The 24,247-nt window shown below is 38.6% G+C and overlaps 1 protein-coding gene across 1 annotated transcript in view; it reads right to left on the reverse strand.

Annotated features, from left to right (window-relative positions):
* Positions 1 to 24,247, reverse strand: part of CTNNA3 (catenin alpha 3) — a 767,102-nt gene that overhangs the window by 715,231 nt on the left and 27,624 nt on the right. Inside the window, exon 4 of the mRNA XM_026672790.2 lies at positions 4,416 to 4,582. Coding sequence (XP_026528575.2) covers positions 4,416 to 4,582 — 167 coding nt within the window. The remainder of the gene's footprint in view (positions 1 to 4,415; positions 4,583 to 24,247) is intronic.

The following is a 24,247-nucleotide window of genomic DNA, read 5'->3' on the forward strand; positions in this document are numbered from 1 at the left end:
GCCATTAAGTTGCTATCAACTCCTAGTAACCATAAAGATAGATTTTCTCCCTGATGATCCATATCGAACCTGGTCTTCAAATTGGCATTATAACTGAGTTCATCCATCTCTTTTCTTTCACCTTTCCTAACATTAAATCTTCTCTATTCAGTTAGGTATTTGCATACTATGTTCAAAAAAGGATAATTTGAACTTGGTCATTTGATCCAATGACTTCCTTTCTTGGTTGTCCATGATGTTTTCAGGAGTCTTCTCCAATACCAACATGTTCAAAATCATCAATACTGTTTTTACCCTGCTTCTTCAAAGTCCAACTTTTACTTCCATAGAGCGTCAAAAAGTCAGACAGACTCTGGGAAAATCCCCAGAGTCTGTCTGACTCTTTGTCTGCAGACAGAGACCTTGGGAAAATCCCCAAAAAAGTCTGCAGGAAAATCCCCACCTCATTTTCCTACTGATCTATCATTCTTTATTTGGGATCGCAGGATAACACCCCCCCCCGCTCTCACTCTCTCTCTCTCTCCCTCCTTCCTTCCTTCCCTCCCTCCTTCCCTCCCTCCCTCTCTCTCTCTCTCTCTCTCCCTGAGAACGGAGCTAAAAAGCAGGTTAGGAATGTAGCTGTCTTGGAGAGGGTGAGGGTGTGTGATGGACCTTTGTGTGTGTGTGAGAGAGAGAGAGGGAGAGAGAGGGAGAGGGAGAACATCACCGCCAGCCCTCTGAGGTTAGATCGAATCTCTCTCTCTCTCTCTCCCACCAACGTCAGCAAGCCACCGTCACTCAAAAATCATATTAGTGGTCTGCAGGATTTAAAATTATGAGTTTGGTGGTCCCTGAGGTCCAAAAGGTTGGTGACCCCGATTTTGGATGACATAAGTGAACTCTGCCCACCAGTGTGTGGATCTAGAACTCTCTCCAGTTAGAAATGGAGCATAGTGAGACTAGGGTTACCAGGTACCTGAGCAAGGAAAGGAGGACACAAACAAATTGAAAAGGAGAACAAGTGGGGTGGAAAAGAAGACACACTAACTGTATAACTTTCTTGGCATCTGTGAAAAAAGGTATAGTAAAAAAAAAACTGCCAAAAATGTACATTTATGCCTACATTCATATGAATTTTTTTTTAAAGCATCAGAAAGACTGCTATTTCGGTTGAAAGCTTTTTTTCAACATATCGTTATTTTCAAGAACATTTGCTAGTGATAATACAGAATTGATTGATGTGCACCTTTTCAAATTTCACCATAGAAACATATTGATGGATCATGTGATTTACAGATTCCAGTGATCAAAGATTTGAAGGGCCTGGACTGAAGTTGTTTGATAGAATCAGGAAATACATTAAATAACATAAATCTATCAAGTCTATCAACAAAGGGGGGAAAGAAAGAAGCAGATAATTGACAAGGTCACAATACACAAAAGTTGGAATGACTACCGTTGTAAAGACAGACCAATTTTTAAAGAAAGATAAAAAGCCAAATAATATTTGATTTTAAAACTATAAGATGGAGAATATGAGGATAAAAAGGAAGGCATGGCCTCCTTTTGCCTAACATCTCACAACTGTAGGTTGATTTTATCTGGTAGATTTTATCTGTAGATGCACAGAAGTGCTAATCTTCATAAAGAATCACCTAAATAGGAATCTGCAGGGGAAAATATAAAACACTTAGGGGAAACACTTCAGAAGGATGTGTTGGTGAGTATCTCATATGCTTTGTGAATGAATACAATACCACAGAAATCAGATAAAATGTTCATGTTGGTTAGTCTTTTGGGACTACTACAAAAATAGCAGCTGAATAGGTGATTATGCTATACTGAGATCCACTTATGAGCTGTATCTCCAGGTACAACCTCTGGTTGACTCAGATGGCTGGTAAAAGTAGGGAAAACAAAATTCTATTCCTGAAAAGCCTGCTGAAGAACAATCGACTCAATCAGGACTGTTATCATTTATAGCCAATACTGCCAGTCTATGAAATGCTGACCCGGCACGAAGGATTTTATATATTTGGTTATTTAATTTATACATAAAATCTCCAATTGCAGAGACTCTGGGTGTTTTTAAGAACCAAACCATTAACAAATAAAACAACTGTGTCACAAATCAAGCCCAATACAATATAAAACATCAAAACAGGAACATTTGCGGGAGAGGGCAAAAAACAGCAAGATGGAGTTTCACAGTGCAAGCTCTGGCCCTTTTGAACATGAATACATGTCTTCAAAAGAGTGAGGATCGCACTGAGATCCTCCAGTGGTCACCATCTTTTGATTTTGACAGGCGCACCCTGCACAAATACTACTTCTATAAAATCAGATGATAAAATGAAATGTATTCACTTATTGGAACAGTTTGATCTTAAACCTTAAAGACTAGATTAGAGGGATGCCTCCCATGGATTTGAGGTCTTGGATGCAGTACTTCTTCCTGATAAAGGCCCCTAAAGCACTATAGTCAGAGGTGGCATTCAGCAGGTTCTGACCAGTTCTGGAGAACCGGTAGTGGAAATGTTGAGTAGTTCAGAGAACCGGCAAATGACTGGAGATTTTACAGTATTCTTCCCCTGCCACACCCACAGAACTGGTAGTAAAAAATAATTGAATCCCACCACTGACTATAGTCAAACGTATGGTCCAAGTGTTTCATCTTTTACCAATTGATTTCAATTATCAGGGGGGAAATGGAATCAGTGGTAGAAAGACAGGGGGATTCTAAATTATTATCTGGATCCCCCACACCATTTTGAAAATGAGGTGAGATGATGATACAGTAAGTGCCTCGCCTAGATACCCATTATTATCCTGGCCTTGCCTTTGTGGGAGTCTGAATAATATATTGTATAAAGGCAAGCATGAAATTCAAATTCAAACCTTTATTGTCAGAGTACAACATGTGTATAATAAGATTGGGTGAGCCTCCTTTCGTGCACCCCCTCCCTCAACACAATACCTCCCTAAACACAGTGAAGACAGAAAATCCCTAAGCCAGTGAATCCTACTAACAAACACACAATCCTATTGAAGAAGGCATCTGGGGGAGGGAGTTATTTAGATATTTAGAAACAGCATTCAGATGTTATCTTCTGTACTCAACTTTTATTTCCACCACAGATACTACCAAGCGCACATATTAACAAGTTACAATATCTACACAAATATTAAAGAAAGGAAAACCTCACATGTATTATAGAAATACATTTGATCTACGAGCTACAGGGTACTAAATCTGCCTTTAGATTACCCCACTTACCCCACAAATCAGATATTGGTAAATTCAAGAAAACCCTCTTCAAACCTTTTTCCAGTCTGTGAAATCAAAAATAGCAGGATAATTACCAGAATAAGGGCAATAACAAGGCTATATGGGAAGCAGGTTCCTATGCTGAATTCTGATGGGATGTAAGCATGAGACCAAGAATTACTTGTCTTCTTTATGAACCATGAAGGGATAAGGCAGCAAGTACATTTCTAAATAACTTAAATCAACAAAAAGAATACAGGTGAATGACAGACTGTTAGTTAGGCATCTGATTGATGGACTATCTAGTCCAGAGGTCTCCAAACTTGGCAACTTTAAGACTTGTGGACTTCAACTCCCAGAATTCTCCAGCCAGCATAGCTTAAAGTTGTCAAGTTTATGGACCCCTGATCTAGTCCATCTATAGATAGAGGACTTTAACAGTTATTTAAAGATCACCCATCTACAAAGTAAGAAATTTGTGAAATATATTATCCTGTCATGCCCCTGTCTGATTCGGAGGGGGAGGCTGAGCAGCTGACAGGGAGTGGGAGTGTGGCTCCGGTGGCTGTGGAAGAAACTGGGGAAGGGCAAAGGCCGGCTGGGCAGAGCAAGGGGAGAGGTAGAGCAAGGGAGAGGGAATTCAGAGGAAGACCCAGGCCCACCCCCTCTTCATCCTAGGGCATGCAGGGAGGAATGGAGAAGGGAGCAACATGAGTTGTGTGACTTACGGGGGAGGAAAGGGCCCTGATTCCTTTCATTAGCTGGAGCTGGGAACACAGTGTTTAAAAAGGGAAGCTGCGCACAACAAAGTTGTTGGAAGCAAATCATGAATTATCTGGTATCATGGAGGTTTATCTGGGTTCCTGGCATCTTCCCAACTGTGTGTGTTTTGCTGGGCTTTCAAGTCTGCAATTCCTTCTCCTGCCCTGTCCAATTAATTGCTGCAGCATGGTTTGTGTGGATGTTTATTTAGTTTGTATGTACTTTGTTTTCAGACTGAATTTCCTCCCCTTAAAGACTGTTCTTGGGAGAGTTTTTTTTCTCCAGTCGAAGGTAACCTGGACATTGGGGGCAAAGTTGGAGGTATTAAAGGGACACTTCTTGCTTATTTGACTGTGTTGCCTTTTGTGCAACACATATCCATTTGCTGATCATGGTTGCTACTCACTGTGGTTAGATGTTGCAGCAGGTATGAAACATCAATCATGTCTGCCAGAATAAGAAGTCTGGTAACAGCAGTCAGAAGAGCACGTGCTATTTGCACAACAGCCTCTCTTTTAGATAAACTACAGGGATCATCCGTGAATTTTTTTGCTGTTATCTTTAAAGCTTCACCTGCAAAATGAAAATAAAAGTCAAGTCATTCAAATGCCCATAATAAATTGTCAAAGGCAGACCATTGTGTATACAGAATTATACCAGTAGATTTACAATCTACCATTACAGAAAAATCCCTGTAATTTAGAGCCAGTTTAGTCATCGCTTTACTTCCATGGTAAAATAGATAAACGGGGCCAAATCTAACTGAAATTATTCTGTTTCACAACTACAATGTGTGCTCCATCTTGTTAACATTGCTTCCAGTTAATAAAATAACATTTGAAAACTCTATTCAATATTTGGCTGTTTCTTTTTATGTGTCTTGGCTAGTTGAGAAAAGCCTCATGAGTTTCTCTTCATGATCCTGCAAATAAAATTGGTATCTTAGCTTGCAATGTAGTCCTTAGATCCCAGTTCCTAGCTTGCTTAAAATAACATGTTCTTAACATGGTGGGAGTGAGTGAACCTAGGCATGGGGTGCATTTCTAGCATGCTGACCAAAATGTGCCAACACTGACCACAAACTACACTTGTCTTTAGTAGGGAACAATGCATGTGACATGGTTTATATGGATGCCATTATTGACCAGAGCAATGGAAGTACCAAAAGTCAACATCTATGACTCCATATGGGAGTGGTCTCCAAACTTGGCAACTTTAAGACTTGTGGACTTCAACTCCCAGAATTCTCCAGCCAGCACAGCACAGCACAGTTGGCTGGAGAATTCTTGGAGTTGAAGTCCACAAGTCTTAAAGTTGCCAAGTTTGGGTACCCCTGTGCTATGGAGTACAAGATCCTTTCATGTCTGTATAGCATACACCTGTCCACAGCACCCCCTCCATCCCCGCTGGATCCCTAGCACCCATCTGTGCACCCACCCACCCCAAAAGTTCCCATGCACCCCCAGCCTGGGAGTCCTACCTCTTCCTGTTTAATAACCTGTGTGGTCCTGAGACTCTCAAGAGTCACTATCACCATCGCTAAGTATTTTAGTCTCATGACATCAGGTTTTATGATGGCATCACTTAGCAACAGCAATCCCAGTCCCCATTTCCAACATAACCCAAGAAATAGCTGTATTTAATTTATTTAGTTATATATTTATCTGTACAGTTTTATTGTTTTTAACCTTGTAAGACATCCAGCGTCACTGTGTGGTGGTGATATGAGTCACAAAGAAATCAGAGAGAGAAGCAAGCAAGCTATAGGAACAGAATCTTAAAGGCCTGACTGCTTTTTCCCTTCCCGCTCTCGTATATTCTACAGAATGAAGATGAAGCCTAATGCTCTTTTTCTTATGCTTTCTCTCCATTTCCTGGGCTTAAAGTTTGTTTTTGTTGCTGTTGGCTCTGCCTAGTTTCTCAATTGCTCTCTATGATAACAGGGCCTTCAGAGCAGGGGTGGGCTGCTGGGGGTCCGCAGGGGTTCGGGGAGAGCCCCTAGCTAAGATTCTGTGCAGTTTGGAGAAGCCCTAAATCCCACCCCTGGCTGGCCCCGCCCACCCCGCCCCTCTCTTCCGAGTACCCACGCGGCTCATTGCATATAAGTGCAGGGTGCATGCAGAGGCTGGCGGGGGGGAATGAGCCTCCTGGAAGTTCAGGAAGGCCAGAAATGGGCCTGTTTCCAGCTTCCAGAGAGTCTCTGGAGCCCAGGGAGGCCATTTTTGCCCCCCTGGATACTCGAGGAAAGCCTCCGGAGCCCAGGGAGGGCAAAACGCCCCCCTGCTGTGGTGCAGGAGGCTGGCTAGGCCATGCCCATCATGGCCAGGCCCACCCAGCAACCAGACAGAGAATCCATTGCTAAAAAAATTTGAACCCCACCCCTGCTTCAGAGACACTGACAGGTACTACATGTAGAGTATTGCATTAGATGTGAAAAAATACTACAAGAAAAAAATACTACAAGACTCCTCTGAGAAAAGAGGGGAAAAATAGGAACTTTGTATGGCCAACTGAGGAAGATAGCTCAAGCGGTGGAAAACACATAGGTAATTCTTGTTTAACAACTGCCCTTAATGTTTAGCAACTGTTTGCACTTACAACAGTAATAGAAAAAGTAACTTTGTGATCAATCCTCAAATTTATGGCCTTTGCAAAAGGACGCTTAAATAACATCTCAAGCACAGTTGCGCTTTCACTTTGCTTCACTTAACATTATTTGTGTGTCTGTCTATGATCTGAGGCACAGAATCTACTGTAAATTGCTTTATTATTAATTATTAATAATTTTATTATTTTATAATAATTTAATAAAAAGATCACTATATCTTTATACATGAAAAGACCAGGTGTGCCACTCTTGGAGGCTTTCCAATCCAAAAGATGTTAGCAATTAATATATATTTACTTTCTTGTTATCACATTACATCTTATTACTAAGATATAATTATCTTATTACTTTATTAAGTCCATATTCATTTTATCACATAAACTCTGTGGGAAAAAAATGAGCTGCACTTTCCTTGGCAAGTAAAACCACATCCTTCATGTTATGTGCTCATCATATGCTTAATTTTGATCTCCTACCTGATAGGCGTAAGGTGAATTTTCCAAATGCTAACAGCTTATTGCAGCTAAGAATCTGCAATGACAAAAACTTTCATTTTGTCAGAACCAAAATCATTGTATTTACTGAGAAATGTAGTAAATGCAAGCATAATTGAAAATGAGATATTATGAGCACAAAACAAATAAAGGATTTGGAAGGGTCTTCCTCCCCCCTCCCTTACTAGGGAACCAATAAAAGCTTTAATTGGTTGCACCCCAAAGACTCTCAACACAACCATTCAATTTGCTAGCTTGAAGCGGCAATAATTTTGTCCCTGAAGCAGTAAACTTCTTAAGGACAAGATATTGAGCCTTTTGCTCTACAGAAAAAAATTATTGTGTGTATAACTTATTGGCCCTTGAAGGAATCCAGACTAAATTTTTTAACAACCATATTTCATGTTCCCTGCTGTGTATTTCATCTTCTTTGTGTCTTTTCTCATTTGAAAATTTTCCACTTAAGTTGCAAGTTAAAATTAATCTGTATTAGAGGCTCCTCTAATTCTTGCTAACCAGTTTCTTTCTTCATGGAAGAATAACATAGACACTGACTATCAATAAAGGAGAATATGTTTAGCTTAGGGTTGAAATAAGCATCCTTGATGCTCTCTGTTCTATATTAGCATACTCCAAACCCTGAATCCTGATTGGTCCACACAGACCGCAACCTGATTGGCCAACTAAACGGCCGTGATTGGCACGCTAAGAATCAACCGCGATTGGCCGAGCCAATCCTGGGAGATTCAAAGCCCTGTCATTGGCTGCCGAGCTGTGAGCAATTCCTATATGAAGGGTTGCCGCGGCTCGCAGGTCCAGTACTGGTCTATACACCAAATAAAGAGCTGAATGAACACTTTTGGTCTCGCGTCTCTGTGGGAACCGATCTACCTGATCTAACACTCTCTGAGCTTGGTTCTTTTCATTACCCAAACTAGGTAACATCATCAGTGCTAGTGTTGCTACAGAGCTTGTATCTCTAGCAGTGCTAGACTAACTCTGAGGATGGTATCTAGTTTGGGTAATAAAATCTTTGCAAGAAAACAGCCAAGCTCAGAGAGCACCAAGGTCCCCTCAGACCCTGACCATGCTAAATTGCTTTATGAGGGCAGGCTTTGCTTAGTTCTTCCTCCCACAAGCATGCAAGTATTTACTTACATTTTAAAATCACTCAACAGCTGCAGGTCTCTGGGTGATTTATAATAAACAAAGCGCTCTAAAAATACAATTTCAGTTAAAAAAAACATGTACAATAAAACTAAATGTAAAATAAAATCATATAAATTGGCAGCTATAAAATGGTGGCTCAAAATTAAAACCATATGAATTAAAGTATAATTCAATTCAGTTTAAAAGAGCAGTAAAATAAAAAAACCTGGTGTCAGAATGATGCCAATGTGGGTGCTAGTCAAGTTTCCTTGAGGAAGGAATCCCATCAATGAAGTCCACCATAGAAACTATGTCTTGACCTTTGTTGCTGGATCTGGAGGAGGACCTCACTAAGATATCTTAAGGCCAATCTGTTGTTGTGGTTAAGCCACCAGGCTAGAATTCAGTAAGGCTGTGAGTTCTAGTCTCACCTTAGGCACAAAGCCAACTGGATAACTTTGAGCCAATCATTTGCTCTCAGTTCTAGGAAGGAGGCAATGGAAAACCACTTCCAAACTCTTGTCAACAAGTTTTTATCCAAGCAATCACCAGGAGTCAACATTGACTTGAACGCATGCGCGCACACACAGGTCTGAATGAATACATACAGAAAAACCATGCCTTCAGGTAACTTGGTCCCAAGTCATTTTGGGCTTTAAAGTTCTAAACCAGACTTTGAATTGGTATCCAGTGAAGAATTGGCATATGTTCATCAGGTGGTCTCAGTGAGCTTTTCAGCCACTCTATTTCGAATTAAATTCCCAGGCTGTTTTCAAAGATAACCCATATGGAACACATTTCAGAAACTGAAGCAGGAACTTCTTAGCTTGCAAATAATTTTTGCAAGGCTGTCTCTATCCAGGTAAGGGCACAGTGGGTAAATCAGCTGAAAAAGGCACCAGGGCCTTTAGTGGTAGTGATGCATCTAGGAGCATCCCTAAACTGTGAAATGTACTCTTTTAGTGAAAATGTGGACTTCTCCAGACCAGGCAAAGCATCACTGCTGAACAGATGCATAATCCACAAACTGTAACTTTATCTTTCCTGGATTAAGTCTCAGTTTATTGGATCTCATTCACCCCGTTTGGTTGAATCAAGTTAAGTCAACTTCTCATATTTTGCTAAATTGCCCCACATCTTAGCATCATGAACTGTGAGGACCAGTTGGAGGAAGAAAACACATGCTTTCTTATTCAGCAGACATTTCTCCTAAAACAATTAAAATAACAGAATAACAGAATTGGAAGGGACCTTGGAGGTCTTCTAGTCTAACCTCTTGCTCAAGCAGGAAACCCTGTACCATTCTGCTCAAATGGTTGTCCAATCTTTTCTAAAAAAAACCTCCAGTGATGGAGCATCCACAACTTCTGAAGGCAAGCCTTTCCACTGGTTAATTGTTCTCACTGTTAGGAAATTTCTCCTTAGTTGTATGTTATTTCTCTTGGGTTAGTTTCCATCAATTGCTGCTTGTTCTGCCTTCTGGTGCTTTGGAAAATAGATTGAGCCCCACTTCTTTGTGACATCCCCTCATATATCATGTCACCCCTAGTCCATCTTTTCACTAAACTAGACTAGACATACCCAATTCCTTCTTCATATGTTTTAGCCTCCATCCCCTAATCATCTCCGTTGCTCTTCTCTGAACTCTTTCCAAAGTTTCAACATCTTCTTTATATTGTGGTGACCAAAACTGGATGCAGTATTCCAAGTGTGGTCTTAGTAAGGCATTATAAAGCAGTACTAACACTTCATGTGATCTTGAGTTTGTCCCTCTGTTAATGCAGCCTAGGATTGCATTGGCTTTTTTGGCAGTTGCAGTTATATTTAAATGGTTATCTACTAGGACTCCTAGATCCCTTACAGTTGCTGCTACTGAGTCAGCTATTCTGTACCTATGCATTTCGTTTTTCTTGCCTAAGTATAAAACTTTACTTTTCTCACCATTGAATTTCATAGGCCCAGTGTTCAAGTGTGTCAAGACCTTCTGGATCTTGAGCCTATCTTCCAGGGTGTTGGCAATTCCTACCAGCCTGGTCTCATCTGCAAATGTGATGAGTTCCCCTTCTATTCTTTCACTAAATTGTTTATGAAGATATGAAGAGTACAGAACCTTGAGATACCCCACTGCATACTTCCCTCCATGTAGATGTAGTTCTAGTAAGGACTAAATGTTGGTTACTATTGGTCAGCCAGTTATAAATCCATCTGGTGATGATGCTGTCTATCCCACATTTTTCTAACTTACAACGAAGTAGGTTGTGGTCTATTTTGTCAAATACCTTGCCGAAATTCAAGTATACTACATATGTCTACTTTGTTCAAGAATGAAATAAGATTTGTTTGGCATGATCTTTTTTTGACAATCCCATGTCTTTTGGTTATAACTTTACTTGCTTCTGGATGTTTGCAGATCTGTTGCTTGATTATCTTTTACACGATCTTCCCAGGTATTGATGTCAGGCTGATTGGTCTGTCAGCTCTTTTCCAGTTCTCTGGTAGTTGCCCTGTGCTCCAGGAACTTTGAAAAATATAGTTCTATGGTTCTGAGATCAGGTCTGCCAGCTCCTTCAAAACTCTGGGATGTAATCCATCTTGTCCTGGTGATTTGAACTTGTCTAGGAGGGACATTACCATTTTTTTAAAAATTTTCTTTTTCAGCCCATTGGTGGGCTGGGCTTTTCTAATCACATTTTTCAGAATTTGCCAAGTTTCTTGAGTTATTTTTCCCTTCAAGATTTTCCCAATCTCTCGCTAAGTTTGTTGAGATCAGCTCTTTTAAAGTCTAACACACTAGTTTGATTTTGTTCTATTGCTTGTGTCTGCATAATATAGAATTCCAATATGACATAATCACTCTCTCCCAAAGTTCGGCAACATTAGTAAGAATTAAGTCCATATAGCTGACCCTCTGGTTCCCTCCTCTACCTTTTAGATGATAGTTTTCAGCTAGACTCACAAGGAACCTGTTCGATCTCCCAGTTGGTGTGGATTTGTCTCCAAGATGATGTGGGGGTAGTTACATTGCTACTGTAGTGTGTTTCCTACTGTAGTTACTTAGTTAACCAAGAAAGATGCTAAATTCTATTCAGAACCAATTGTACTAAGAGGGACTTAGTTTAAAACTGCAATAGCTAAACCAATATATTACTGTCTGGTGAAATATTGAGATCGATTTTATTAATCTCCTGAGGTTAGAGCCCAATGGTTTTATATCACATGTACTTCAAGCTACTTCTTCGCAAACAAAGGCAGACCTGGTGGGATGGAAACATCTATCTTCACAAAATTATCAACCTTGCTTATTAGTCTTGACCCTGCATTCAACCAGACATTACCACTGATCAAGTTCAAAACCTGAAATTATTTGATTGTTAATATGGATTTTATCCAGCAGTGATTGCAGGAAAGAATCAAAGAGAGCAAAGAAGTATTTATTACTAATTATGTGATCTCTTACAATGATGTTTCTCTCAGCCTAGCTGGGAATTTTAATGTTAGTAGCAGTGCAAACAATCCAATTTTATATTAGAGTTTTTTGTGATAATTGCCCCACTGAAACGGATAGATTTAAATTTATTCAGAGGCATCAACAGGTGTATTAATCTTGCACAGCTGTGCTGGTCCAAATAGCTAATACTGTATAGAGGCTCTTTTTATTTTGAACAGTACTAAGAATGAAACTAATAAAGGGCTGAACCTTTTGGTCCACAAGGAAGTCAATACATAAGATTGTTCTGAATTTGGGGTTATTATTTCAGTTGTACAATTGACATCGACCATCCAAACAATAACTATTTTCCTTTTTTTCTAAAATTGAGTGAACAAAAAAGCAATTATCTCTGCCCAGTCATTTAGGCCAATTTCAGCTGTAACCAAATTAGATAGCTCGTGAATAATATCATTTTAAAGCCTCTTAGCTCAGAGAATCTACTTTAAATCTTTTCTTCTCTAGTTTTTTGCAGATGCATCAAGTTGGTCCTGGAGCTATTTCAGCATTTAATTCAGGAATTGCAAGTATTTTTAAATTTATCAGGAATTGCAAGTCTCTTTAAATTTGTTTTGCACAATAAAACTTTATTGTTAAATAATTGGGATATGGACTGCATTTTTTAAAAAGTTGACACAAAGGAAGTAGTAAAGCTGTAGAAGAGAGTAGTAGAAGTTAGCAGAATTAGAACGAGCAAGAGGAAAGTTAACGCAAGTGGTGGGAAGATACAAATGGGCAAAAACATAGTGAATGAAAAGAAAGTAGAATCTGCCTTCCGAAGGAGCAGACAGATCCTCTGCCTCTACTAAAAGCCTGGGCCTGATGTGCTGGTAGAAACCAGAAGTAGAGCAGGCAGAAGAATACAAAGGCTGGAGAAGGTTGACCGGCTTCATCCTGTGCACCAGTTACAACATTTCCTGGAGCAGAAGGCCATGCCATCATTCATGCTTCACTTCCCCTTCATTTGGACTATTACAACACACACTACATTGGGATCACCTTTGAAGACTTCTCAGAAGCTACAGCTCATCCAGAATGTAGCTGTAGCAACTCAACTAGTCAAAGACACTCCACAGTTTCCCCATGTGACAACTGCTGATCCAGTTGTACAGAGGAATTATTGAGTCTGTTATCTGCACCTCTGTAACGGTCTGGTTTGGTTCTGCAACCAACAAGACAGACACAGACTTCAGAGAATAATTAGGTCTGCAGAAAAAACAATTACTAGCAACCTGCCTTCAATCGAGGACCTGTATACTGCACGAGTCAAAAAGAGGGCTGTGAAAATATTTACAGACCCTTCACATCCCGGACATAAACTGTTTCAACTCCTTCCCTCAAAACAACACTAGAGAGCATTGCACACCAAAACAACTAGACACAAGGACAGTTTTTCCCCAAAAGCCATCACTCTGCTAAACAAATAATTCCCTCAACACTGTTCAACTATTTACAAAGTCTGCACTACTATTACTATTAATCTTCTCATCATTCCTTATCACCCATCCCCTCCCACTTGTGACTGTATGACTGCAACTTTGTTGCTTGTATCCTTACGATTTATATTGACTATTTCCTAGTATGATTTGATTGCTTATTGTACCCTATGACTATCATTAAGTGTTGTACCTTATGATTCTTTACTCTTGACTAATATATTTTTTTCTTTTTATGTACACTGAGAGCATTTGCACCAAGGCAAATTCCTTGTGTGTCCAATCACACTTGGCCAATAAAGAATTCTATTCTATTTCAATAGCAATTTGAAGCACTTATAGTCAACTTGAAAGGCTTTGGTAGCCCAAGATCTGTGCATTTTCATCACTGTCTGCTCCATGTCTTATCTACCCTAAAACATATGATGAATGGTTCCGGGAACTGCATTGCCTAGTCTACAAAGAGAAGGACTAGGGCTGACGTGATGGCAGCGTTCCAATATTTGAAAGACTGTCACAAAGAAGAAAAAGGAACAACCTTTTCACCAAAGTACATGAGAGCAAGACAAGAATTAACAGAAGGAAACTCATCAAAAAGAGACCCAACCTGGAACTAAGGACAAATTTCCTTATAGCAAGAACAATTGTTCAGTGGAACAGCTTGCCTTCAGAAGTTGGGGATGCTTCATCACTGGAGGTTTTTCAGAAGAGGTTGGAGAGCTACTCGTCTGGAAAGGTATAGGGTCTCATCCTTGGGGAGTGGTTTGGACTAGAAGGCCCCCAAACTTCCTTCCAGCTCTGTTATTCTGTGTTCCATACTCTTAGATGAGAACAAGAAATATATGTTCCTTGGAACCCCTTTTCTTAGGGAAGACCATGACGATGGAGGCCATTTGAATCAATCTCTGTTTCTCCAGCATTACAATTCAAATAGTTGTTGACTTGTTTTATAACTGATCTGGGGCATCAAAGCTGAACACAAAATTATCGCCATTTTAGTCTTTAGTGTATTTCTTCTTTCTCAAAAGAATTAACCCTATTTTCAATTTATGTCTCATGGCTGAGAAATAAGAAAGGAGGGTAGTGCTGCAACTTTGAAAAATGTTGCAGAAGAACTAATAGATTTGTTGAGCACAGTGGGGAAAAGTCACTGAATTCAGAGAAGACAGGGAAAAATGAGACAATGGATAACTGATTAACTTGGCAAAGCAAACTTATTATTACCGGGCAGACGGAATTTGCAAAAGAAAATGGAGGAAATGATTGATTCGTTCTGCATGCAAAATAGCAAAGCTTTGATGATCTCAAAATGAATAAAAGGCACCGACTGAGAGACACTTGAGATTAAAATAGGATTGAGTTTGTCATTTAATATGGAAGATGTGGAAGATGAGATGAAACTATGCATGTAAGCTGCAATGTCCAAGTTATGCAAAAGGAGCAAAACAACTGTCAACAGACATTAACAGATACCCATTTCACTAAACATCAAAGAGCCAGATTCTTCCAGAAAACCACTGCATAAAAGATTAGCCATGCTTTTAGAACTGGAATCATAGGGCTGAAAGAATCCTCAGAAATTTTCTAGTCCAACCCAGAGGTGGTATTCAGCAGGTTCTGACCAGTTCTGGAGAACCGGTAGCGGAAATTTTGAGTAGTTCAGGGAACCAGCAAACACCACCTCTGACTGGAGATTTTACAGTATCCTCCCCCTGCCACGCCCACCAAGCCACACCCACAGAACTGTTAGTAAAAAAAAATTGAATCCTACCACTGGTCCAACCCCCTCATCTTGGTCAAATGGTTGTGCAGCCTATTTTTGAAAACATCCAGTGATGCAGCCCCTGCAACATATTCCATTGTTCCCACTGTCAGAACATTTCTCCTCCTGGTTGGATCTCTCTTTAACAAGCTTCCACCCGTTGCTTTTTGTTCTGCCCTCAGATTAAGTCACCTAATAAGTCAATCCCCTCTTATTTGTTACAGCCCCTCAAGTACTGGAAGATTGTTATCATGTCACCCCCTAGTCCTTTTCTTTGATATACTAGACCAGTGATGGCTAACCTTTTTGGGCTCACATGCCAAAAATTGCACATGCACTCACGTGCCAGCACTCAAAATGCAATGTGTGCCCCCTCCCCACACCCTCTGCGCATGCACACTCAACACCCTTCCCTGCCACCCCCTTACCTGCACTGCGCCTCACAGCTGATTTTTTGGTTGGTGTGAGGCCTTTTTCGGCCTCCCAGAGGCTTGGAAAAAGCCTCTGCAAGGCTTTTCAGGACGAATTATAGGCCCGTTTCATCACTTCTGGTATTACAGGAAGTGACAAAATGAGCCTATAATTCGGCCTGAAAAGCCTTGCAGAGGCTTTTCCCAAGCTTATGGGAGGCCAAATAAGGCCTCAAACCCCCCCAAAATCAGCTGTGAGACGCACGCATGCACAATGAGGTAAGTTTGCCTGCGGCTCGCGTGCCAGCACAAATGGCTCTGTGTGCCACTTGTGGCACGCGTGCCATAGTTTCGCCATCACAGCCTTAGGATCTTTGTTGCTCTCTGCATTCTTTCTAGGTTTTCAACATCTTTGTTTTGTATCATGGTGACCAGAACTGGATGTAGCATTCCAAGTATGGTCTCACCAGCCCAGTATAAAGTGATATTATCACTTCTTGTGATCTTGATACTTATCCCTCTGTTGATGCAGCCTACGACTGCATTGGCTTTTCGGCAGCTGCCATACACTGCTGGCTGTTACTTAGGTCCACCGGGAGACCTGGGCCTCTCTCACAGTGGCAAGTGTTGAAGCAGGTACCATCTGTTCTATACCTGTGCCTTTGGTTTTTCCTCCCTAAGTGTAGGACCTTTCTTTTGTCATCACTGAACTGCAACTTGTTAGATATGGCCAACAATTTGTCATTGTTGATTTTTTTTTACTCTTTCATATTCCTGAGCCATCTCATATTATACTAAAACTGTCTTTCTCTAATCAGAGAGAGCTCCTTAGAACTTCAGCTGTCGCTGAAGGTTCATTTTCATGGTCAGAAATCAATGAAAATGTTTTCAATTTATAACCTTGTTGGACAGTTTAGATAAATAGTAAGAGTAACTTGCCACAATATTCTGACTTTGCTATCAGATAACATATAACAGATAATCAGAGTTTGAAGGGATCTTGTAGGTCATCTAGTCCAACCCCCTGCCCAAGCAGGAGACCCTACACCATTTCTGACAGATGGCAGTCCAATCTCTTCTTGAAAGTCTCAAGTGATGACGGTCCCACAACTTCCGAGGGCAAGCTGTTTCACTGGTTGATTGTTCTCACTGTCAGAAAGTTTATCCTTATTTTCAGGTTAAATCTCTCCTTTTTCAGTTTCCATCCATTGTTCCTTGTCTCACCTACAGGTGCTTTAGAAAATAGCTTGACCCCTTCCTCTCTGTGGCAGCCCCTCAAATATTGGAACATTGATATCATGTCTCCACTGGTCCTTCTCTTCACTAGACTAGCCATGCCCACTTCCTGTAATTGCCAACTATCAAAAAGAAAATCTTCTTGAGAAGTTCCTACCTCTGAAATTATTTTGTGTTAAAAACAAACACACACACACACACACACACACACACACACACTAAATCAATATGAAAAGAGGACAGTTGTTCATGCTTTGGAATAAAACAGGGTTTAAAAATTTTTTGAATAAGGCTGAAAGCACCATTCAAGGAACATCATGGAAATATTTTATTATCAAACCCACTCTCATACATACAGTAATTAAAATTTGGATGCTGACTTCCGGTGGCAAGGCAAGGATGAACAGAGGTGCAGAAGCCCGTCTGTTGTTTCAGTTAATCTCTTTTTGTGATTGGCACGATCCTTTGAGGGTGCACGAGTCCCGGAGAGATTCGTGCCGGCGTGGGGGAGACTCAGGTTGCAGTGTGGGGAAGGCAACCCCCCTGCAGCAAAGAGGAGCCCACCAGAGCCCAACAAGCAAGAAACAGCCCCTTATAAATGGCGGCTCCGAAGTCTGGACTGCCACCGATGTAAAGAAGCGAGTGAGTGACAGTTTGTGAGATCATTGGGGAAGAGTGTGGCAGAGAAAATTAGCGGTGGAGAGGAGGATTGGAATGCCATAGACTTTTATAAGGCCGTTAACAAGTGTCTGTCCGGAGCCCTAAAAGAAAGCGGCCAAAAAGTGGATGCGAGGCAAGTGAAAGTGAAAGGGCTTGGCAGACAGGAGAGAGAGAGAGGACAATAATGAGTAAAAAGGGAAGTTTACGAGGTTGGGAGACTAGTGGCTGGAAGGTGCCTGGAAGTTGTGGAGGATTTGGACTATCTCATTTGATTTTTATTCTGAAAGACTTTATTAAAGCGGAGATGGGAAGAAGATCGGAGCTGACGGAACAGAGACAGTGTGGTGCCACAGGCGATATTTAGAAACCCTGAAGCCATCGTAACAATATAACTGATATAAACCACTTAACAGCCCTTTAGGGAGCATACTGATCTAATTGAGGAGGTGGTTCCATCTGAAGAAAATCAGGAAAATTGAACTTAGGAACACTAAGACAAAAAGTAAAAGTGAAAGCTTCCGAATGTGTGGAGATACCGTGTAATTGCAGTCACTACTCAGCATTTTTTACCTCCTCACTTCCAGTGCATATGGAGTGAAAGCTCTCAAACTTAGAGACGGAAAGCTAAAAACTTACTTCAAAATTCCTTTTTCCCCTTTTTTTACTCCCTTTTTTCTGTATACATTTGCTCAATTTTTTTCTTCTTTTTCCCTCATCATCTGGCGCTATGATGAATTATCTCTCCTTTACTCTCTCTTTATAATATTATAAATATGCATACTGGGGAAAGGAAAATTGATTATTGTAACTGATTGTTAAATAATTGAATTAATTGATTTAATTGACTTATTAATAATAGTTATACTTTGATTAGATATATAGGGAAAATAGTGAGAACATTAAGTATTATTTGATTAATAAGTATAGGATTTTATGTATTAATATTATAATTTATTGTGTGATCACAATTAATCCACTTGGGAATGAATGTAATACTGTTTGTGTTTACGAATATTTAAAATAAGGTTAGATAAATACACATATTTATTTATAATATTTAAATATAGTTGGATTTGGATAATATATATATATATATATAACCAAAGATCCATATATATATATATATATATATATATATATATATATATATATATATATATATATATATATATATATATATATATATATATATAAATTATTACATGAAGTTATGTATAGAGGCTGAGCATAGACCTTACAAAATTATATATGTGATTTAGAATTTGGATTTAAAATAATACAGTGATAATATTTTTATACATAAGTACTTATACTCCAGTAACCAGTTAAGAGCACAGCTATCCAGCAGATAGATAGATTAAGTAATTAGATACTGGTCAATCCTAATACAGAGATTCTATCACTGAATGTTAATTTGGGATAATATAATTAATATAGTACAACAACAGAAACAAATCTTAAAAGAAATGACTTCCACAACTACTGCAGCTCTGAAAACTGGAAGAAAGGTCACCCTGACGTTAACAACTACGTCGGCAACAGCTTCGCCCATGGCACAAAAAACCATAGAAGAAACATTACCAGTGGAGAAACAAGCTAACATCTCAAATGCCAACATCCAATCAATTTTGCTGACTTTACAGAAATCTATGACAAAGCTGCAAGAAACAATGATGAAAAACCATAACAAGGCGAGAGCAGATATCAATGAACTAAAAGAGGAGATGGGGAAATTAAAAGCAGAAATGAAAGCGAATATCTCCAAAGTAGAGGACAAAGTTGGATTATTACAGCAGGCCTTGGAGAAAATGAAGCAACAATAAAAGAGGTAGAAAAAGGACTGAAAGAACCGAAAGGAAATTAGAAAGGGTAGATGAAGAATTAAAGAATGTGGGTAAAGAAATGGAGGACTCACTGGTCTACCTAGAGATGGACAAGGCTGCTACATACTTGAGATTCCAAAATGTAGTGGAATCCAAAGAAGAAGACCTGGAACAACTAATGGCGGGAATACTAGCTGGACTATTGGAAAAGGATAAAGATGACAACTTAAGGGAGTTTGATGAAGTTTACAGGATTAGCACTAATTATGCGAGACGTCACAAATGCCCAAGAGAAGTCCATATACGATTTGTGAGAAGGAGTGTCCGGATATCATATATAGGATGTCAAGAGATGAAACAATCACGTATAAAGGCAAAGAAGTCTTGATTCTCAAACAAATACCAAGAAGAGTGAGAGAACAAAGACGAGACTACAAGTTCTTAGCAGCTTACCTAAATCAGAAAAGAATCGTATTTAAATGGCTAATCCCAGAGGGATGTTAGTTTTTGGAACGAAAGGAAAATTAAAATAGACTCCATGGAAAAGGTCCAGGAATTTTATGAGCGATTGGTAGGTCCGGAAGACCAGAGCAGTAAGGATGAACTGGAAACAAACTCCCAGGAAGATCAAGGCTATCATAAGAACAGAGATGGAACTTTAGGAAATCAAGGAAATACCCATTTACAGCAGGAGAGAGAAGAAAGTAGGACACATCTTCAGGCACAAGGAGAGACCAGAGCCATTACAAGACAAAGAGCGAAACAGAATTAATTAAATAGAAGAAGAAAAGAAACTACTATCAATTAATATAAATGGTTTAAACTCAATGATAAAAAGGAAAAGGATAATAGCTAAACTAATCAAACAAAAGGCTGATATTATATGCCTACAAGAAACTCATATAAAGAAAACAGATGAAAAATACCTAGAATGTCCAAAATTAGGGAAGCTATTTACCACACCAGCAGACATGGGGAAAAAGAAAGGGATTGCAGTATATGTTAAAGAGGATATGAAAGCAGATTTAATATGGTCGGCTTCTGAGGGAAGAACTCTGTTTTTGCAGATCTGGATTAATGCCATCCCAATTCTCTTAGTGGTAATCTACGCCCTGAACGGAGATCAAAAAGAGTTTTTTAAGCATCTTTATGGAAAAATAGTAGGATTGGAAAAAAGAAATATTTGTATCATAGGAGACTTTAATTCTATTGCTGATTATCAAAAAGACCACAGTAATGGGGGGAAGAACAAAGAGGGGGAAAGAGAGCTTCCCAAGATATGTATGGAAATGATGAAGGAGTTAAATTTGATTGATATATGGAGAAGATCACATCCTGAGAAAAAACAATTTACATTCTATTCAAATCCTCATCAAATATGTACACGAATTGATATGGCATGGATGAATGGGGAAATAGCAAATGAGATAAAAGGGATTGAAATTTGACCTAATGAATGGGCAGATCACAATCCAATTCAGATAATATGGAAGGGTAGGGAAAAACCCAAGAAAAGATGGACGTTAAATACTCAGTTAATAAGAGAAAAAGAATACACCAACAAACTCAAGGAGGAATTAAATTATTTCTTAAAGGAAAATGATAATGGAGCAACTACGAAACAAAGCATTTGGGATTCAATGAAGGCAGTAATAAGAGGTATAACAATCTCTTATAACGCCAAGAGGAATAAGGAAAAATACGCCCAGCAAAACAAATTACAACAAAAAATTAAGGAATTAGAAACTCAATTATAGAGTACCCCAAAGGATTCAAAATTGCAAAATCAGATAATAATAGCTAAACATAAACTGAATTTAATTGAACAAGAGAGAATGATTATAAATTTGAATACAACTAGACAAACTTATTTTGAGCATGCTAATAAGCCAGGGAGATGGCTATCATATAGACTAAAAAAAGGAAAGAAAAGAGATTGATATACCAGCTAATAGATGGAAAGGGGGATATACAACAGGAGATAGAACAGAAAAAAGAAATTGCCCATAAGTATTTTGAAGAGTTATATAAAAAGGAAGAAGTTAACGAAGATAGAATAAGAAACTATTTAGATGAAGTGAAGGATAAAACAATTGGGGAAGAAATGGAAAAATTATTAAACAAAGACATTACTTGGTTTGAATTGAAATCAGCAATAGAGAACCAGAAAAGCAACAAATCCCCGGGACCAGATGGGATTCCAGGGGAGCTGTACAAGGCAATAGCAGAACAAATAGGACCTCTTATGGTGGAAGTTTTTAATGACGCCTTATTGGCAGCCAGGATGCCGGACTCATGGAGGAGGGCATTGATTTCGCTGATCCCGAAGGAGGATTCGGATCCCCGATATATACATAATTATAGGCCAATTTCACTGTTAAATACTGATTACAAAATATTCACTTCTATTATAGCAAGTAGACTAAAAAGAATGTTAAATGAGCATATATATGAAGATCAAAATGGATTTCTCCCGACCAGACAAATCAGGAACAACTTAAGAATAGTACTAGATGTCTTAGAATTTTACGAAGCCCACCCCGAAAAACAAATTGCACTTATGTTTTTAGATGCAGAGAAGGCCTTTAGATGCAGACATAAAAGGATTAAAGGTTAAGAAAGAAGAATATAAGTTGCAAGCGTTTGCGGATGATATGATTTTTTTCATTGAGGAACCAATAGAAAGAGGATAAAAATTGATGAATGAATTAGAACAATTTGGAGCAGTAGCAGGACTTAAAATTAATAGGAAGAAAACAAAATTAATGACTAAAAATTTAACAGAAAAACAGAAAATAGAACTAGAAGAAGTTATGGGAATACAAGTGATAAAGAAAGTTAAATACTTAGGAATATGGTTGACAGCACATTGTAAGACACTTAAGGAAAATAATTATGATAAATTGATGCAACAGGTAAAGAAGGATTTAGAAACATGGGGCAAGCTGCAACTTTCATTATTAGGCAGGATTGCTGCTATTAAAATGAATATTCTTCCAAAATTCCTATATATATTTCAAACGATCCCAATCAAAGTACACAAAAAGAAACTTAATAAAATAACTAAAATTTATCTGGCAAGGGAAAAAACCTAGAATAAATTTAAAGGCAATGCAGGATATGAAGAGCAGGGGAGGGCTGGCACTTCCAAATTGGGAGTTGTATTATAGTGCAGCCTCTTTAGTATGGTTGAAGGAATGGGTGAATTTAACCAATAAGAGAATATTATTCTTAGAAGGCCATGACTTGCAAAGGGGGTGGCATGCTTTTTTATGGGATGTAGGGAAAACTAGCCAGAAATATTTTCACAGACACCTAATCAGAGACTCATTATTAACTAATTGGAAGAAAATACGGAAAAAACACTATTTAAAAATACCAATTTGGATTTCAACAATGGAGCCGATGATTCACCCAAATAATCTGGATATCACTAAAATGATTAAATATAAGGATCTATTGAATACACAAGGAAATTTGAAATCGTGGCAAGAACTTCAAGAGCGGGGACTAAAAATTGATCAGTGGGCATATCTTCAAATTCAAAGTAGATATAAACAGGACAAGAAAGAATTTGGAATTAACAATAAACTCCAGCAATTAGATAAAATTTTATTAGGATCAGGCAAAAAAAATATAACAAAATTTTATAATTATTTATTAGAAGTAGAATTAGAAGAAGAAATTGTAAAAGGGAACATGATAGCCTGGAGTAGGAATATAGGACGTAGCATCACCATAACAGAATGGGAAAAGGTCTGGGGTAGAAATAATAAAATTACAAAATCGGTAGCATACAAAGAAAACGCCTATAAAATGTTTTATAGATGGCACCTTCCTCCTTTGAGATTAGCAAAGATGCACCCCAATATGAGTCCAAATTGCTGGAAATGCAAAAAAAAAGAGGGAACTTTTTTCCATATGTGGTGGTCCTGTACAGAAGCTCAAAAATATTGGCAGAAAATTAGAAATTGGCTGGAAGAAATGACAAGAGAACAGATTGAATTCAAACCAGAGTCCTTTCTGTTAGGGATCTTTGATAAACAAATATCAAAAAAGTGAAATATATAATAATACACATTTTGACAGCGGCCAGATTGGCTTTTGCACAATGTTGGAAGCAGCCTCATGTTCCATCAGAGGAGATGATCATTCAAAAAATTTCAAGTTGTGCAGAAATGGACAAATTAACTTTGGCATTAAAAAAATAAAGACATTTCAATATACTACAACAGCTGGAACTGCTGGTACAAATGGATAGACCAAAGATAGACTTCACACTAAAAGGCAAAAGAGGATAGGATAAATCCATAGTAGTGATACACAGATATATGTAAGGATTAGGTGTGTGTATATGGCATAAAATTAGGTCAAAAAAGAGGACTTACAAACTGTTGAAGTTGAAAATGTTTTTAATTGTTTTCTATTTTTTTCTTTCTATTTTCTTCTCCCTTTCTTCTTTTTCTCTCTTTCATTTGTGTATGTGTTGTTGGTTTGTTTTAATTGTAAAATAAATAAAATTTATTTAAAATAAAAATAAAATAAAATAAAATTTGGATGCTTATTGCTACAAGAAACATAAAACGGTTAGGTCAAATATAATTGAAAATAAGACTATTTTCTAGTAAATTAAATTGGTAGGAACTGCACATCAATACTCGGGCAGCTGCTGCAAAGATAAATCAAACATTGACATTAAAATTCAACCACCAAACTGCTAAGCTGGACCACAGTGCTTGCCTGTGTAGTTAAAACAGATGTGTGGTTTAAAGCACAGATGTTTTCCTCATTTTGGAGCACTGTGCCCAAAGAATTGCCTACTTTGGGGGCACACAATTTTTTTTCCAGCTGGGGAGTGCATTATTTATAAAATGCATGTTTTGCTTGATGTTTTGCCCACACACAAATTAAAGAAAATCACACCACTCCCTGTGGGAGTTTTGCTGCCAAATTTCAGTATTGCTTTAGAAAGGGGTGTGAGATTCAGTAGTGGTTCCCCCCACCACAGTATGGTATGCTATCCACAGGAAACCTACTCATATCATATCAAAATAAATTTTATTTACCCAGACCCTTTGAATCATTGCTTAATGTTTTTATTGCTGTTTTTTAACTGCTGCTGTCCCAGATTTGAATTTTTATGGGAAGTAAATACTTTTATACGTAAACTGCC

The sequence above is a fragment of the Notechis scutatus genome, chromosome 4 (genome assembly GCF_049901735.1).
Source record: "Notechis scutatus isolate UNSWTSFEM ecotype Mainland chromosome 4, rNotScu1.2, whole genome shotgun sequence".
NCBI classification, from domain to species: Eukaryota; Metazoa; Chordata; class Lepidosauria; order Squamata; family Elapidae; genus Notechis; species Notechis scutatus.